Raw genomic sequence first — 18,140 nt, forward strand, 5'->3', positions numbered from 1 at the left:
ACACACACACACACACACACACACACACACACACACACACACACACACACACGAAGGGAGAGAGAAAAGTAATAAAGAATTAAAGGCTAGAGGGTGTAGCTTATTTCAATGATAGAGCACTTCCCCAAGAAGTGAGGCCCTGAGTGTAACTCCCAGCACCACAACAGACAGACAAACAAACAGTCCAATAATAAAGAAAAGCAGAAGCAGAATTTTCAGATATTATCATATTTCTCCTTCTTTTAAGGCAATATGAAAGGAAGGAAGTGATGGACAGTAAGTGACTCTTGGTGACTCTCAGGGGACAGCTGTGGAATAGCTGGTCCAAGAGGTCATAGTTCCTTCACTCAGTGCTTGCAACTTTCAGTTTCTCAGCTCTGTTACTGCTAAGAAGAACAGCACAGGGCCCATTGGTTTCCTCTTACCTGTTTTTTCCTAAACCTAACTGCTTAAGGTTTCTATTTTACCTGTGCCATCAGGTGCCAGTCCTAGGGCAAGTGAAGACATATAAAGGTAAAACAGATTATTCCTGCTGGAAAGGACACAGAAAAGGGCATTGGAAAGTTTCAAAAGTTTCAAAATGGGGAAAAAGATGATAAGACCTGGTGAGATGTTTAGGTATGATAAGACCTGGGTGACATGTTTAGGTATGAGTTTTCCTAGCAATTAGGGAAAAAATGAAGTACACTGTTTTCATTTTCTCAAGAAAGAAAGAAAGAAGGAAGGCTGTAACTTCATTTACAGAGGCAAAACTTTCCTGGAAGTGATGTAAACAATAATTTATATGTTTTTTGTTTTGTTTTTGTTTTGTCTAAATGGGACTAAGTATAAAAAACCACATTGACTTGCCTTTTTTTTTTTAAAAGGAAAAAATGAATTTTCTTAATTTCTGCAGTATGCGAGCTGCACAGATGATGCCTCGGCTCCAGTGTCACCATTGGCAGCTTCATCTGTGCCACCAGGGCCTGTGACAGTGGTGAGTGCGGTGAGGGCTAAACCACGGGACCTACTCGGCAGAGCTTAGTAACTTCCTAGAGTAGTTTTCCAAAATGGAGACACTGCATTGGACATTGTGCTTTTATGATGTTCATCATAAAAGCTGAGATCATGACAATAAATTTTGCCTTGATGGAAGGAATTTTCTGAGACACCCTGTCTTTTCCTGCATTTTAGTCTCATTGAATACAGGAACAAAACATGGGGACATAGACTGGAGAGGTGTGGCCTGACATCCAATCCCACTCACATACAGATTTTCCATAAAGATGTCAAGACTGAAAATCATCTACCATATACCTCTGACATATATGACTATTTACAAATGTAAATACTAAAAAATTACTATCATAAGAGGCCAATATATAATTTTATAAATTCATGTAAGATGAGAGGACATACTTTTTTTGGTTGCTTTTGGGTCAAAATCTCATGTAGCCCAGGCTGGCCTTGGCCCTGCTATGTAGCTGGTGATGTCCTTGAACTTCTAATCTTCCTGTCTTCTCTTCCCAAATTCCAGCACACTTGGTTTCTATGAAGTTTTGGATATTAAATATGGAGTCTCAGGTATGGTAGGAAAGCACTGCATCAACTGAGCCACACCCCAGCTCGAGAGGTATTGTTACAACAGGTATTGTTCTGAGGTAACACTAACTAACATAGTGAAAACTTCGTGTGGTCAGACTCCAAATGTCTTAGAAATGACAATCTGCCCTACTTGGTGCCTTTCTCATTTACCAGCAGCTGTCAGTGTTTGACTTGGCTGTAACTCATGGTACATGAACGTGTAGAGGCACACAAGAACTTTAAAGCAGTGGTCTGCCTTTTTTTTTTTTTTGGTTTTTTGAGACAGGGTTTCTCTGTGTAGCCCTGGCTGTCCTGGAACTTACTCTGTAGACCAGGCTGGCCTCGAACTCAGAAATCCGCCTGCCTCTGCCTCCCAAGTGCTGGGATTAAAGGCGTGCGCCACCACTGCCCGGCTGCAGTGGTCTGCCTTAAAGGTGGACCTGGAGTGCTAACTCAGGACAGTATCTGAGGAACTGTAAAGTGTTCATTTGTTTTCTATCTGAATCATTAATTTAAACTTTTGAAATTTAGCTGACTAAAGTCATGACACAACATTAAATGATTTTCCCAGGGCCTTCACTAGTATGAAGTAAGCCAATTCCTTGGGTGCTGTTAATCAGGTTTTTGTCATCATGACCAAGTGCCTGGGAAGACAACTGAAGGGAAGATGGATTATTCTGGTTCATAGCTTTTTAACTATTATTTGAACTCTTGGAAAATGTGGCTTCAATTTTAATGTATAAAATGTAGAAATAAAATTGCCACTATAATTTTCAAAGTCTAGCATAATTCTTTAGAATTAAAGAATTTTAATTCTTGAGGCAGAATTGAGACTCACCATTCTGAAAGGAAAGTCAGATAGAGATTTATGATGGATCAGAAACCTTTGGTTATGATTGATCTCTTTTACACTCAGATTTAAAAACACACACTGGATAACTCAGGCTTCCATAGTGAAGAAATAATTACTGGAAGGCAGAATTCCAGGAAAAAAGTGACGGCTGTACTGATGGAGAAGGCCTAGAACATCCAAAGCTAGAAGAAAAAAAGGGGCATCAGCAAAGCAGCCCTGCCATCTGTCACTAATGGACTTATCTACCTCAAGGTTGTCTTCAACTGGACAGAGTCCAGAGGCTTGCGATGGAGCTCAGCTGAAAGCATGCCTAGCACACATCAGGTCCCTTGTTTGGTCCCAGCAGTCTAACAACTGGTAGTCATGGCAGCACACACCTTGAAATCTTAGCACTTGGTAGGTGGAGGCAGGAGGATCATAAGTTCAACATTTGGCTACAATGTGTGTTTGAGACTAACCTGTGGTACATGAGCTTGTATCAAAAAGCAAGAAAAGAAAAAAAATCAGTTCAGGAGTACCTTTTTATCCTTTGATTTGTTTGCGTTAGTTTTTAAGAGTTTCACTGTTTAGGACAGTCTGCCTCAAAATTTCCATCTCCCTCTCAGCACCTCTGAGGCACAGGACATGGTTGCCATGGTCACCTCTTCTGTGACCACATTTTTTTACTGTGTCCACCATCTAAGAGAGCTTATTCCAAAAGCCATTTATTTATTTTTAATTAGATTCTAATTTGTGCGTGTGTGTGTGTGTGTGTGTGTGTGTATGTATGTGTGCCTGCTTGACTGTTTATGCCCACAGGACTGGAAGATGTCAAGACACCTACAACTGGAAGTGTATGCAGCTGTGAGCTGCCCATAGGCAGGCCAGGAACCCAGCCCACATGTCTAGGCAGCAAGTGCTCTTGACTGCAACTCTCTAGCCCCAGGCCCATCTCTAGCAAAGACAACCCTCTAACTCCTCCAGCACCACTTCTAGGACAGGCACCTTTAAACTGGTTCCAGCAACAGTCTCCAGTTAATCTGTCAACAATATTCTTCCAGTGATTTCCTCCCACATAGTTGACAGACTTTTTCTACACCAGAAAGCAACTTTACTAATCTCGTAAATCAGTGATTTATTTTTAAAATGTTTTGTTGAAGAAAAATAAAATTGATAGAAACATTGTTGAAAAGAAGCAATGATTAAGACAGTTCACTTGGAAAAATGCTTTGGGCCAAATCATTACATTTAGCAATATGCTGGTAAGGATACAGAGATACTGGAACTCTTATTATTGCAATATAGAGTGCAAGAGCACACTCACCCTAGAAACGTCTGGCAGTTCTTACCAACATATGCTCACCCTGCATTTGTGCTCTAGCATGTATCCAAGGGAAACAGAGACCCATGGTTTGCACAAATATCTGGATATAACTTTTTTTGCGGGGGGGGGGGGTTCGAGACAGGGTTTCTCTGTGTAGCCCTGGCTGTCCTGGAACTCACTCTGTAGACCAGGCTGGCCTCGAACTCAGAGATCCGCCTGCCTCTGCCTCCCAAGGGCTGGGATTAAAGGCGTGCGCCACCACCGCCCAGCTGCATATAACTTCTTAGAGTGGTTTTTATCTGTAGATTTGATAATATACTTTAAAATGAAATGTACAAAGAAATACCATAAATATGTAATCTAGATACAAAATTATAACTAGTATATTACATTGCCATATTAATGTAAGAGTAAATTAAAAATTCAAATGTACCATAACATGACCCAAATAACTGTCAACCGATGAATGAATTAGTGCACTGTGCTGTAGACGGATAATATGGCATAGATCTCAGTTAATTAAAAAATGCTACGTGTAAAATGCTACATGTTGCTAATTTAGTTTATATAACTTTCTATTAACGGTGAAACTACAGGTAAAGAAAACAGGTTGACATTAAGGCACAGCACTGGGGAAAGAAAGGAAGTCACCCTAAATGGGGCATGAGGAAGTTTTTTGGGGTGGTGAGATTATTTTACATATTGATACTGGTAGTAGTAACAACTACATGTATTTGCCAAAAGAAATAGGGAAATTAAGGCTTCCAAAGTTAAGTTATACTATGTATTTGTGTGTGTGTGTGTTTTTTTTTTTTTTTTTTTGAGGTATGGTCTTCTCATGTACCTTAGGCCAACTTCAAACTTCCTCTATAGCTAAAGTTCCTTCCTATGTAGCTCAGGCTGACCTTGCATTGCTGCCCAGTCGGCCCTCTTGCCTGAGTGCTGGAATTATGAGCATCACTATGCTCAGCTCTTATCTGGTGCTAGGGACGAAACCTAGATCCTTGTGCATACCAGACAAGCAATTTACCCACGGTGCTACATACCTGCCCTCTTTAGATTTTCTAATAAATCTCATGCAAGCCACAAATAATCGGCCAGTATAAACGGGACTGATTTAAAGAGACAGAAGGGTAGAAGGAAGGAAGAGGTAGGGAGGAAGGGAGAAAAAGAATCCAAGGTTAGGTGAGTAGGAAGCAGGGGAAGAATCTGAGAGAAGGGTACGAATATAATCAAAGTATGCTGTATGAAATATTGTAAAGTTTATAAATTAAAAAATTAGTTTCTCAAAGAATTAAAACCATTTGGTGAGGAGCATTTAGGAAGTGGGAGGGTCAGAAGTACATAGGTATCCTTGGCTAGAGAGCTAGGGGCCAGTCTCAGACTCATCAGACCGCCACCTCAACAACAACCACAACCACCACAGCAACAATACAAAAAGAAAAAGCCAAAAAAGATGCTCTTGAACTTTAGTTAAAGCTCAGCATATCTGCTGTGTACTAAGGCTGGGCATACTGTGACGGGAAGACAGAGGAACACTGAGGAAACATGGTAGAAAGAAATAAAGCAGGCAGAGATTAAATAATGTGCAAATCAGTGATTGAGATATAACAAATAATACCAGTCAACAAGAAACACATTCCAGAAGTGAGTTAGCGCTACAAATAAAGTACATCACAAATCAAATGTTGTAGAAACAGAGAGATCACAGTGAGCTGCAAACAGAAGTCACTGATGACCACAGGACACAGGATCCAATTATCTTAATCCAAACATGCATTTGAAAAATGCTCAAAAGATGACAGACTATCACAAGGTGGGACAAGTACCTCACGGTGATTAAGAAGCTGCTCCAAATCCAATGCCATCTGGTTCTTCGTCTGCAGCAGGGCTGACTTTTCTTTATTTAAGTTGCTGTTAAAAACCCAAGTTTTAAAAAGTGATCATGTTGTGTGAGTTTAGTTAAGAGAAAAATAAATAAACATAAATTTGATGGTCTGAACTGAAGATAAATTGGGCTTGTCGTCAATAAAGACAGCAGAGCAGACACTGTTAGTTAGAGTGGATCAGTGGCTTAGCTATTGAGCAAGAGGAGTTTCTGACAGTTGGACTATCCTGCCTGCTGTGGGCACATAACCACTCTTTACTTCTGAAATGTTGAAAGGAAGTAAAGAGCAAGTACATATACATGGACAAACATTGAAACAAGATATTAGAAGTCAAATTGAAACATTTACCCCTAATTTGTCACATAATAAATTGTGAAATATATACTTTAAATAAATCAGTCTACTGTAAACTCTGCAAAGAAATAATTTTGTCTCCAAATTCTTAGTTTCCTCTTTAATTTTTATGTTTCCATTGTGATTTTTCTCACTGATAAGTACTGATTTATGACACTGTCCGTTATAAGGTCATATTAATATTCTAAGAAATGACCAAGCACTGCTTTATATTATTTGTAATTTTACTATTTAATGCACAGAAATTAGTGGGAAGAATCAAATGAAAGTCTATATAATATCCCTAGTAAAGACAATCTATTTGACCAGTTCTATAAGAATTGAGAAAAGCAATAATAAATCAAAGTGGCACAGTTCTTCAAATGTTGAGACAAAAATCTGCAAGGGTGAAATGAAGTTACTAGATGCATTTTGTTGTAAAACATCTTTAGGTTATATTTACTGAAAAGTTATCAACTATCAAAATAATAGAAGGGTCTTTTTGAACTAAGATAACTTTTTGAAGAAAGATAATGAGCATTTCGGGAAAAATTGGTAAATCAAATGATTTAAAAAACAAAAACAAACCCCACTCCTACCTACTAAGTCACCTTCCCCTTGAGGCGTGTGTATCCTCTGAAAGGAGAGGCTGGAGGCAGTCCCAACTGCTTCCTACTGTGCCATTCACTCAGCTGAGCCATGCAAATGCAGGGCTCCATTGTAACTCATTTGCACTTCTGTAAAAGTGTAAACTGCTCATGGATGTCAAAGGGATATGTGAATTACCTAGTGAATGATTACATAAAGCGCTGAACACATAAAATTCTACATAAATGCTGTACACTATTACTAACTTAGATGAAAAACAGGCATCAGAGGAAAACAGTAATTAAATGCCAATAAAGGCAAGCAGCTCAGCAGAAAAACAAACTGACAGGAGAGGTAGGCGCCAGGGATCCTACTAAGCCTAGCCATTGAAAAGAATTAAATGGTGTTCCACCAGGTTCTAAGGCATGGCAAGCATCTGATATTTCTGAAATACTCAAATTCAAAGCGATTTATATTTTATCTGAAGATGTATATTCCTCAAAATGAATGTACAGTCCAGTAAACAGAACTAGGTCTTTTCAAGGAGTGTTTGCATTCTAATACATATACACAATGCTTAAACACTTGCTCATGTACAGTTCGTGCCTCCTCCCAGCCCCGGCTCTGTCCCAAACACTAATAAGCCCATTAAATAAAGTACTATACAATGGGAATGGATTGTTGAAGTACTTAAAGGATCCTGACTGGATATTTTCTAGAAAGGCTTTATGTATAGTATTCAGCCTTTCAAGAACAAAGCAAAAGCTGGGCAGTGGTGGCGCACGCCTTTAATCCCAGCCCTTGGGAGGCAGAGGCAGGAGGATTTCTGAGTTTGAGGCCAGCCTGGTGTACAGAATGAGTTCACAGCCAGGGCTACGCAGAGAAACCCTGTCTCGAAAAAAAACCAAAAAATGAAAAAGGAGGAGGAGGCGGAGGAGGAGGAGGAGGAGGAGAAGGAGAAGAAGGAGAAGGAGAAGGAGAAGGAGAAGGAGAAGGAGAAGGAGAAGGAGAAGGAGAAGGAGAAGGAGAAGGAGAAGGAGAAGGAGAAGGAGAAGAAGAAAGCAAGGATTCCACAATTAAACAGCAAAACAGCCACACACCATGGAATACAAACTGGGTGGGGGAATAACACAGAGTATCTGTGCTACATCTGATAGATATCAGCTTGTCACAAGCAACATGGATGCTTCAGACCACATTTCTGTGACTGGAAGATCTGGGGATATCCTTGCTATAACATATTTAAGTCACAAGGCACACTACCTTTAACATGGCCATTTCTAAAATTTCATGTGATCCACTGTACTGACAGCACTGATAACACGTAAAGATTTAGTCTTCATAGGTTCTAACAGTGGAAACTTACTTTTAGAAATATAAAGCTTACATGTGTGACTCAGAAAGCTACAAAACAAATCTCCTTATGAGCATATCTATCTTCAACGGTATATTACAGCTGTAATTGTTCACTTCATTGTTAATTATTACTTAGAAATTCATGTTTATGGCTCTGTCTCACCTGCTATATGAAAACATATTCCTGATATATTGTACCTTAACTTCCTGGATCAATATAGTCTGGCTTAGCCTTGTGAGAGAAGTTGACAATGTAGTCTTTCTTCTCTAACTTAAGTTAAGAATAAACTGAGAGTTGACAGACAGCAGGGAAAGAAAATTTATGCAAATCATTCTCTTTTCATGGTCCCCTCAGATCCAAAGTAGAGATCGCACTGTGTTCTCCAGACTGACTGTCTCTTGTGGTGTGGTGGAGAGTTAACATGTTACTTTTAGAATAGATTACTACTTTAATGACAGGGGAATTCAAAGGAGTTACTAGCAACATCTTAATGTGAGGTTTCTGACATGCTTCTGATTTGATTTCAGTACAGATTTACTCTAGCCTTTCTGGATACCAAGCACACTGTATATAATAGGTCTGGTGATATGGCACAGTGGTAGAATGCTTGCCTGAGTAAATTGTAAATATTTAAACCTGTAAAAGTTAAGGGTAGTATGGTATTATTTAATTTTCCAAGAAAATAATGAAGTTACTCAGTTCTTTGTTGGTTAACACAAGGTCTCATGTACCCCAGGTGGGCCTCAAGCTCCTCCATAGCTGAGGGTGACCATGAACTTAAAATTTATTAATGTGTGTGTGTATGTGTGTATGTGTGTGTGTGTGTGTGTGACAGAGTCAGACAGAGACGAGAGACAGACAGACAGACAGACAGACAGAGAGACAGACATGGGCCAGCGTACGTGCCTATGGAAGCCACAGGAAGAGATAGGTCTCCTCTCATGCTGCCTTACTCCCTTGGTCTCCTACTAAGCTTGGAGCTAGAGGCAGTGGGCAAGCTCCAGTGAGCCTCCTTACTGCATCCCTACAGCAGGGATTACAGGACATGTGGCCACACCTAGTTTTTTTTAGTTGTTGTTAAGATGCATACTGGCATCTGAACTCAAGGCTTTGTGTTTGCACAGCGAGCATTCTTCCGCTCTGAGCCATGTCTAGCACTGTCACTGGCTTCTGGAGGTTGGACCACACCTTAGCATTTACACATGTGCAGAGGCAGCTGTCTAACACCACAATCACACTACTTTGATTTTTCACAAGGCTTCACCTGGGAGCAAGATATCATACCCCATCAAATATTAGTTCAGAATCTGTTAACATATATTATGAATTTATGAAACACTACTTTGGTAATCTGCGCATCGTGGTGCCCTCCTTCTGTGAGGTCAAGAACCTGGTTTAAGTAGCGGGTTCTAGGACTGCCAAGGCTACATAGTGAGACCCTGTTTCAAAAGTATATTTTGGTAGCTAATCCGATGATTGACTTAGTTTTAGGATTACTGTTGTTATAATTATATTTTTTTTACCCAAATTCAACATTCTCATTTTAAGGTAATTATCAACACACTGAGTTGTTGTCAAGAGTTAGGTAAATACAAATAATGGTGTGCGCCACCACTGCCAGGCGACTGCTTACTTTCTCAAGAGATGAATTTATCTGTGTAATCTTTTCTAACAGCTAGCTATTACTTTTTTCTATGTTAAACATTTCCAGCTACTTTGATTCTTGGAAAAATAATATTTAAAAATTATTCCAAGGCAAAGTGTATAAGGCATTTTTCTCTAGGTTTTAACATAACTGTTCTCCAAGATGATAAAGGTAAAATTTTATAAAATCTGTATAAGTATATAAATATATATATAAATAAATATATAACACAATGAGAGAAAGTTTCATCTTTAGTTTCATCCTCAGTTTTCCTAAAATAATGACACAATTAGTAGATGATGAAAGCCTTAATTTCTGTTGGGAAGACATACTTATAGTGAAACCCATTAACTAGTTCAATTAATTTGTTAGAAATGTTTTCAACTGGACTGGAGAAACAGCTCATCTGTTAAGAGCACTGACTGCTATTCCACAGGTTCTGAGTTCAATTCCCAGCAACCACATAGTGGCTCACAGTCATCTATAATGGGGTCTAATGCCCTCTTCTGGTGTGTCTGAAGAGAGCAATGGTGTACTCACGTACATGATAAATAAATACATCTTTGAAAAAAAATTAAAAAAAAGAAATACTTTAAACTTTTAACCAGTAATTTTAGAAATAAACTTTTATTTATTTTGATGTTTGATATCTATATCTATATCTATATCTATATCTATATCTATATCTATATCTATATCTATATCTATATATATCTGACTTTATTTTATCACATTACTCAAAAATTAAGAACACAAATAAGTTCTGGAACAGTTATTTTGGTAGGAATGATAAGAGAAGAAGATGATTTGTATCGGAAGGACACTTACACTTCAGAATTAGCAGGAATAGTTTAATGTTTTCAGTTGTACATCTTAGGAAACTTGTTCTCCAATTGTTTTGTTTCACATTTATGGTGGTTTAACGATTATTCAGAAAATGAAATTTTTATATCAATCTTAAGTTTAATAACTAAGATAAATAATCTACTACCCATGCGTCAAAACCTTGTTCTCATCGTGTAGTAGCATTTATTTTTTTTGTTTAAAAAACTAAAAAGAGGTGCCAGTAGAAGGGTTCTGTAGGTCAGGGTGCTTGCTGCTAAGCATGATGCCCCCCCCACAACCAATCCCCCAGACTTCTGCTTCTATCCTTCCCTCTTGTCTGTCCACATCTTAGGAAGGAACTAAGAGGACAAGAGCACCTGGCCCTGCTGGCCCGTAGTATGGCAGTGTGGTACTAGTGAGGATGGGCTGATTTTCATGCTAAGACTTCTGGTCATAGGGTTCAAATGAATACTTTATAAGACAGTAACGTGGGAGTACAGGTGTGCACATGATCACAGTGTATGGGCGATGGAGGTCAAGAGTCACTGCTTTTCCCCTTGTTTAAGACAGGTTTGTTTGTTTGCAGTTGCTTCTGCTATGATCCTCATCTTGCTTTCGAAGCACTGGGAGGGACTGCAGACCTGCCCCGTTGAGGCTGGGCACATGTAAGTTATGGCGATCTAAACTCAGGTCCTTCCTCACCCAGCAGGCACGTTTGCCAGTGAGCTGGCTCCACACTTTTAAGTTTGAATCCTTGTATCATTTAAGACTATGCTCATAATTAAACTAGTTAGAAAGTACAATCCAAGTTACGAAACAGTAACATATTACCAGTGTCTTTATTATTTAAATAAAAGGTGTGTAGATGGTTTACCTGACATCTTTCTCAAGTTGAGCTGTACACTTCATGAGTGAGTCAATCTTGGAATCCCTCTGTCGCACAGACTCTATGAGGTATCTGTAGGGTTGCTGAGTCTGATTTAACAGTGAATTGGCTCTGTCAAGCTAGAAAAACACACATCTCATTAAACTGCAGAAAACTTAACAACACACTGAAACCATCCAAAATGCTCTAGCGTTCTTGAACATTAACCTCCTGACGTGACTTTCTGACACTGGGAACTGGACCCAGGACCTTGGGTACTGAGGACTGCACTGCACTGAGCTACGCACCACAATTCTTTTGCACATTAACTATTCTGAAAGGCTACATAAATCTGTATACATTTGGAAGTTTAAAAAAATAACTAATTGCAAGGTGGTGGTGATGCATACCTTTAATCCTTGGAGCACCTGGGAGGCAGAGCAGCTGGATCTGAGTTTGAGAATGGATTGGTCTACACAGCGAGTTCTAGGACAGCTAGTGCTACACAGAGAAACCCTGTCACAAAAAATCAACCAACCAACCAAACAAACAAACAAAAAAGAATTTGAAAAAAAAAAAGGGCTAATCAATATAGTCATTATTACTAACAGGAATATGATTATACACAATGTAAATGCTAATAGATGTCAATTTTTGGAGATTGGTCACCCTCATTTCCTATTTGTACACCTGACCAACCACAGTACACATATACATATATACATTTCCTTCTAAGAAACATTCACTACATAAAACAAAAGCTTTCATTTAGACTTTATTTCTAAAAACATATAACTCTGTAGACTAGACTGGCCTTGATTTCAGTCAAGCATGGTAGCACATGGCACTAATCTCAGCACTCAGAGGCAGAGGGAGGTAGATGTTTTTGAGTTCCCAAGGCCAACCTATTCTACAAAGAGAATTCCAAGACAATTACGACTGTTACACAGAGAAACCCTGTGTCAAAAACACACATACACAAACACACATACACACATACATATATCAAAACCATTCAACAGTTTTTATTTCTTCATATTCCCTTTAGTTTTAAAAATATATAATTTATGTACCTTAATAATTTTATATAATTAAAAAAATTTAACAGCACTTGGGAGGCAGAGACAGGCGGATTTCTGAGTTCGAGGCCAGCCTGGTCTACAGAGTGAGTTATAGGACAGCCAGGACTACACAGAAAAACCCTGCCTCAAAAAAAAAAAAAAAAAACCAAAAAAAAAAATTAAAAATCATGGTTAAACAGTTTTTTTTAACCATTTAAACCATTTCCTTCCTTTCTTCCTTTCTTCCTTTCTTCCTTTCTTCCTTCCTTCCTTCCTTCCTTCCTTCCTTCCTTCCTTCCTTCCTTCCTTCCTTTCTTTCTTTCTTTCTTTCTTTCTTTCTTTCTTTCTTTCTTTTGTCTGAGGACTAAAGCCCTGGGCCACCATGTCCAGTACATTAAGCAATATTTTTAAGTGTACAATTCAGTGGCATTAACTATGCTCACAATATTTTAGAACCATTATACTTATCTTTTAATTCAGTGCTAGGGATAGAAGCCAGGGTCACATACACGTCAACTAGATGTCATATAAATGTCAACTAATCTGTGTTCCAAACTCAAAGAACTAGCTGGACTACCTCTGTCTTTCAAGACTGAGTCACGGCTTTGTTTCAGCCTCATGAGTGGGGATTGCAGATATAGCACAACACCTGTTTACATTTTCTTTCATAAGTCCATTTTAAAATCTACATGCTTGTAAACTTTAAGCTCTATATACAACTTAGTATTTCAGGGTTTTTTTTGGGGGGGGGGTGAATTTCATTTTACAAACACAGTAAAAGAAGCTGAATGCAATGTTCCATGCTTTTAATCCCAATACTTGGAAGGCAGAGGCAGGTGGATCTCTGTGAGTTCAGGGCCAGCCTGGTCTACATAGTAAGTTCCAGGACAGCCAGAGCTACAGAGCCACATAGTCAGCCCCTATCTTGGGAAAACCAACCAACCAACCAACCAACCAACCAACCAACCAACCAACCAACCAACCAACCAACTAAAAAAAGTTAAAAGTAAGTGGGCTATCAAGATGGCTCAGCCAGTAAAGACTCTAGCAGAGAAAGGGTTTTGCCTACAGTGCAGTATCATGACTCCATGTAAAGGTAGATAAATTTGCTCTCTGACCTCCACTACACCATGCTTGTCAATGTGTACACATGCACACACACACACACACACACACACACACACACACACACACACGTTGATTGAGGGAAGGGGGTTGAGATGGAGACAGGATGTTTCCTGATGAAGGTGGAAAGAATGAACTAAGAGGCAGTGGACAGAAGAGTAGACGGGGAGCAAAAGAGAACACGGGAGCTTTCTGAAAAGAACACTTCTGGGAAGGCCAGCTTTTTCCTCCTCTAGCTAGGGCTTTGGTGTATTTTTCTTTTGTTCAGATAGTCATTCTTTAAAACCCACTGTGATGTCACTGGAATCTTACTCTATTAAGCTGCTTTAGAAACATTCAAATATGCAACCGAACTGAGTTAGGTCTACTATCCCGTAAAACCAGTTTCCTTAGTCAATTATGTCAAACAATTGCCTTGACTTTGTTTTCACAGACCTGACCCTGGCTGAATAAACTCAACTGACAAGTCGCTCTGTGTTTCACAGTGTAGTCCTCTGCCAGTGCCTGAGAGGTGAACGGGCAAAGGTGGAGAAGGAAGGGCGAGCACCTACAGACTGGAGGAAACTTTGGTCTAGAGTGAGCAGTCTAAAACTTAGCAATCTAATTTTAATTGCACGAACAGTGTAACAGCTGTCATCCATCCTACACGTTTTAGTTCAATTTTTTTTTTTTTACAACAGCAACTCTATGTCTTTGATTTTAAAAGAGTAAAGTGAGCTGAAGCCTTCCTTTTAAGGCATCACATATACCTGCCGGGACTTGTTCCTGCTCAGGAAAACCACAACATTACTGTTCTAAGGACATATGTCTTTATAACTGTGTGTAATCTTCCAAATATTTGTGCGGCCCCCATCCCTGGCTCTCTCGGGCCGTGTGTGCACCACCTGATGGTAGGCTAGTAAGTGCTCTACCACTGGCATATAACTTTAGCCTCTCCAGGGGAAAAAAGAATATAACTTTTTTTTAAAGAATAAAAAGTGGTGATATTTTTTATTTTTTAAAAAGTTAATTGAACAAGTTTAATTCCTCTGATTAAACATTTTCTCCAATATGGCTTTAGAAGGCTTTTTCTACTTACAGTAATACATATTCAAAAAGTTTCATAATCAACTGCTGCCTATTAGTAATCTTTTCCTTATAGAAAGGCATTAGTAACTAATGACTAAGGTACTATACAATACATGACTCATGACTAAACCCAGGATACAACAGTTTACAGAATTGCTATTCCTCCTTTGTTTCAAACATTTGTACATATGATTCAGAGGAAATTAGTACCTGATTAATATGTATATTTTGCATTCAAATACTAATTCAAATTATATTTGGATGATAACCCAAATTTTTATTTTTCTCTTAAAAATATAAATTTACAAAATATACAGATGACAACACTTTGTTATGTTTTATCTTATCCCTCTCTCTATCTCCTCCCCCACTCCCACCCTCCTTTCCTTTCTTTTGTTTATTTTTTGGTTTTTTGAGACATGGTCTCTCTGTGTAGCCCTGGCTGTTCTAGACATCACTTTCTCACTCTGCAGATCAGGTTGGCTTCAAACTCAGAAATCTACCTGCCTCTGCCCACGCAGTGCTGGGATAAAAGTTGTATGCCACCACTGTCTAGCCTGAGTGTTTTCTTTTTCTTTTTTTCTTTTTTCTTTTTTCTTTTTTTCTTTTTTGGTTTTTCGAGACAGGGTTTCTCTGTGTAGCTCTGGCTGTCCTGGAACTCACTCTGTAGACCAGGCTGGCCTCGAACTCAGAAATCCACCTGCCTCTGCCTCCCAAGTACTGGGATTAAGGGCGTGTGCCACCACTGCCCGGCTGGGTGTTCTCTTAAATGTAGGATTTTTTCTTGTGAAGTTTCTTTTCATAGGAACTCCTGGACAGCAGATTGTCTGTTTCAGGGACAGACTGTACTGTGTTCTACAACGTGGACTCACATGCATACGATGTAAGTAAAGCTGGATTATAGTAACTGCTTGCACATCCTTGGTTACTCTTTCAGATCATGCTAGGAATAGGGAATGTCTACTAGACGTCCAACACTAGGCACAAATTTCAATCACTTGAGGAAATGTTGCAAAACACCGAGTCTCATCCTGACCAGAACTAAACTAAAATCAATAGGGCTCTGGCTCTGAGACACAGCCAGACCTGGAAAGTGGGCAGACATCAGTCTTGCACTTGCTTTGGGCTGTTTCAATCAACTATTTTTGTGAGCAAGCCGTCTTATAACTTGAACTGAGTATCCTCCCCATCAAAGCCAGTTCTATTTTGTGTATTAACGACATCATCATCTCCAAGAAGTTTAAGACTTAGTTGTTAGGATCTGGGAAAAAGGGTCGAACTGTTATGTCGAGTGTGCCGTGCTGTTTGCTGGGCTGTAGGGGGGCCTGGAGAGTCTTGGGGGTCAGGGGGAGTGTAGACAGGCTTGTAGTGGAGACACAACAACTGGGGTTTAGAACAGCAGCTGTCCACCAATGTTTCTGCATGCTTTCCTGTACTTTAATAATCAAAAGCATGAGCTAACTGACCATCAACTCTGCTTCTGGTTTTGAGAGTCTTAAACAAAATTTGAGACAGTCTCTATGTGTAAGTCCATTGACTCTTCCATGTTCCAAGTGTTTGGGTATAGAGATGAACTACAAGGTATGGTCTAGCCCCAACACTGTTGGTGTGCTGGTATACCAACAATGTTGGTATGAGGAGACCGTCATAAGAGGAAGATGGCAAAGCATCTGAATTACCAGTATGGAAGAGACAATTGGATTTATTGACGTATACAAGACTGTAAGCACTCTCCATTCAGAGTGTGGCCCTGCATAATGTTTATTAGGAGTTGTTAAAAATAAGGATTCTTTGGCTTCGTTCTACACCTCCGTGATCCCAATCCTTGAGGGCAGGATTTAGAAACCTATATCTTAAATTAGAACCTTGGCTGATCCTTATGCTCATTAATGTTTGTCTGTTTATTTCAGAAAGAGTCTCACACCATAGCCTAGGCTGGCCTGGAACTCACAACTTAGCCATGCCTTAGTCTCCTCAAATCATGAGATTCAGGTGGGAACAAACTTTATTAATATTTTAGAATTACTGTTGAGGTATGAGAACTCAGCAAAGGACAGACATGAGAGGACCAACTCCATAAGAGACAAAGGAAAAACAAGGTGGAGACAGCTCAGGAAAGAAAAAGGGTGGCAGGGCTGTGGTGGTGCACGCCTTTAATCCCAGCAGGTGGGAGGCAGAGGCAGGCCTGGTCTACAGAGTGAGTTCCAGGATAGCCAGGGCTATACAGAGAAACCCTGTCTCAAAAAAAAAAAAAAAAAGACTTGTCAGGAAAGAAAAAGGGTGTTTGCCACACAGCAGGATGGCCTGAGGCTGATCCTCAGAGGTTACAGTAAAACAGACTCCTGATACTTGTTCTATGATTATCGCACATACTCAGTACATACACATGCACAAGCATAGTCATGATGGACTGACTGACTGACAGGCTGGCACGGGCGCGCACACCCACACACCCACACACACAGCAGAAGATGGCTGAGTCAACTAAAGCACCATATGAATTGTAGAGCCAGGGTTACAATGGCCTCTGTAAGGTAAAATTAAATGATTTCTAGAATATATATAATGGTACATCTCAGGTAGATCAAATTTGATGTGCACCAGGAACACTAGTGATGAGAAAGTTATTTAACTATGAGGAAAGGGCATACTGATGGAGGCTGAAAAATCCTCTGGTAAAGGGGCTCAGTGAAAATCAGCTCAGGTGATTTAACTATGGGATGCTGATGTTACCCACACTGAGATGAGGGAAAGAGGTAAGATATGTAAAGCAAAAAGCACCAGGTAGTAGTAGGTGGGACCCAGTCAATAGTCAACGACATGAACTTCCTATGCTTCCAAACTGCTATAAAAAGAACAACTTTCCTTAAGAAATTTTTAGCACATTTTCATAAGGTCAAAAATGTCTCTTACCTTTCTTCTGATACATCTTTATAGAATACTTACTGGACTGTAAGATATTACACACACTGAGTGACCTGCTGGGTACATTTGGCAGCAAGACAATGAAGAACACTAGTGTACATCAGTGCTAAGGTGATGGATAAGGTTCAAGACACTGCATGGAAAAGTCAGGAGAGGTTGGAGAGACTGAACAAATACAGAATAGAGTTCAAACAAAGTACTATTGTAATGAAAGGCCTGGAAGAAACTTGGGTCCTCTGCAAGAGCAACAAGTGCTCTCTATCCTTCTAGCTCTAAGAAATGAATGAATGAATTAGCTTTGGCTGTCCTGGAACTCACTCTATAGAGCAGGCTGGTCTCAAATTCAGAGATCCTCCTACCTCTGACTTCAAAATGCTAGGATTAAAGGCATGGTCCACCACTGCCAGGCTAAGAAATTCTTTTTAAAATGGCTCAATGTCAGATTTGAGATGAGTCTGTGGAGAATTTGTATGTTTTGCAAATGGCTCTTAGCATATTGTCCTAGATTTAGAATAACTAATATTTTTCAAGAATGAACCATAATCAAGATTTCTTTTTTGGCACTGCTCTTGTCCGTCTTCCTTCCTTCCCTCCCTCCTTCCCTCCCTCCCTCTTTCTCTCCTACCTCCCCTCCCCTCTGTTCTTTGCTTCTTTCAAGGAAAGAGGCCAAGTAGTCTTTGAGCACATGGTTTTCCTGTCTTAGCTTCAGGTCTAGGATTGCATTACTATTGACTTCCCTC

General features: G+C 39.6%; 1 protein-coding gene across 4 annotated transcripts in view; it reads right to left on the reverse strand.

Moving 5' to 3' along the window:
* The window catches only part of Pibf1 (progesterone immunomodulatory binding factor 1), a 148,099-nt gene that overhangs the window by 24,639 nt on the left and 105,320 nt on the right, over positions 1 to 18,140 (reverse strand). For 2 of the 4 annotated variants that reach the window (XM_028756571.1, XM_028756570.1), the window contains exons 15-16: positions 11,231 to 11,361; positions 5,549 to 5,633 (exon numbers count right to left, since the gene is read on the reverse strand). The exons of 1 other annotated variant lie outside the window; for it this stretch is intronic. In XM_028756571.1, the coding sequence (XP_028612404.1) occupies positions 5,549 to 5,633; positions 11,231 to 11,361 (216 nt within the window). The remainder of the gene's footprint in view (positions 1 to 5,548; positions 5,634 to 11,230; positions 11,362 to 18,140) is intronic. One more of the 4 variants, XM_028756573.1, reaches the window with a different exon arrangement.

Source organism: Grammomys surdaster, unplaced genomic scaffold (assembly GCF_004785775.1).
Source record: "Grammomys surdaster isolate TR1022 unplaced genomic scaffold, NIH_TR_1.0 126124, whole genome shotgun sequence".
Classification (NCBI taxonomy): Eukaryota; Metazoa; Chordata; class Mammalia; order Rodentia; family Muridae; genus Grammomys; species Grammomys surdaster.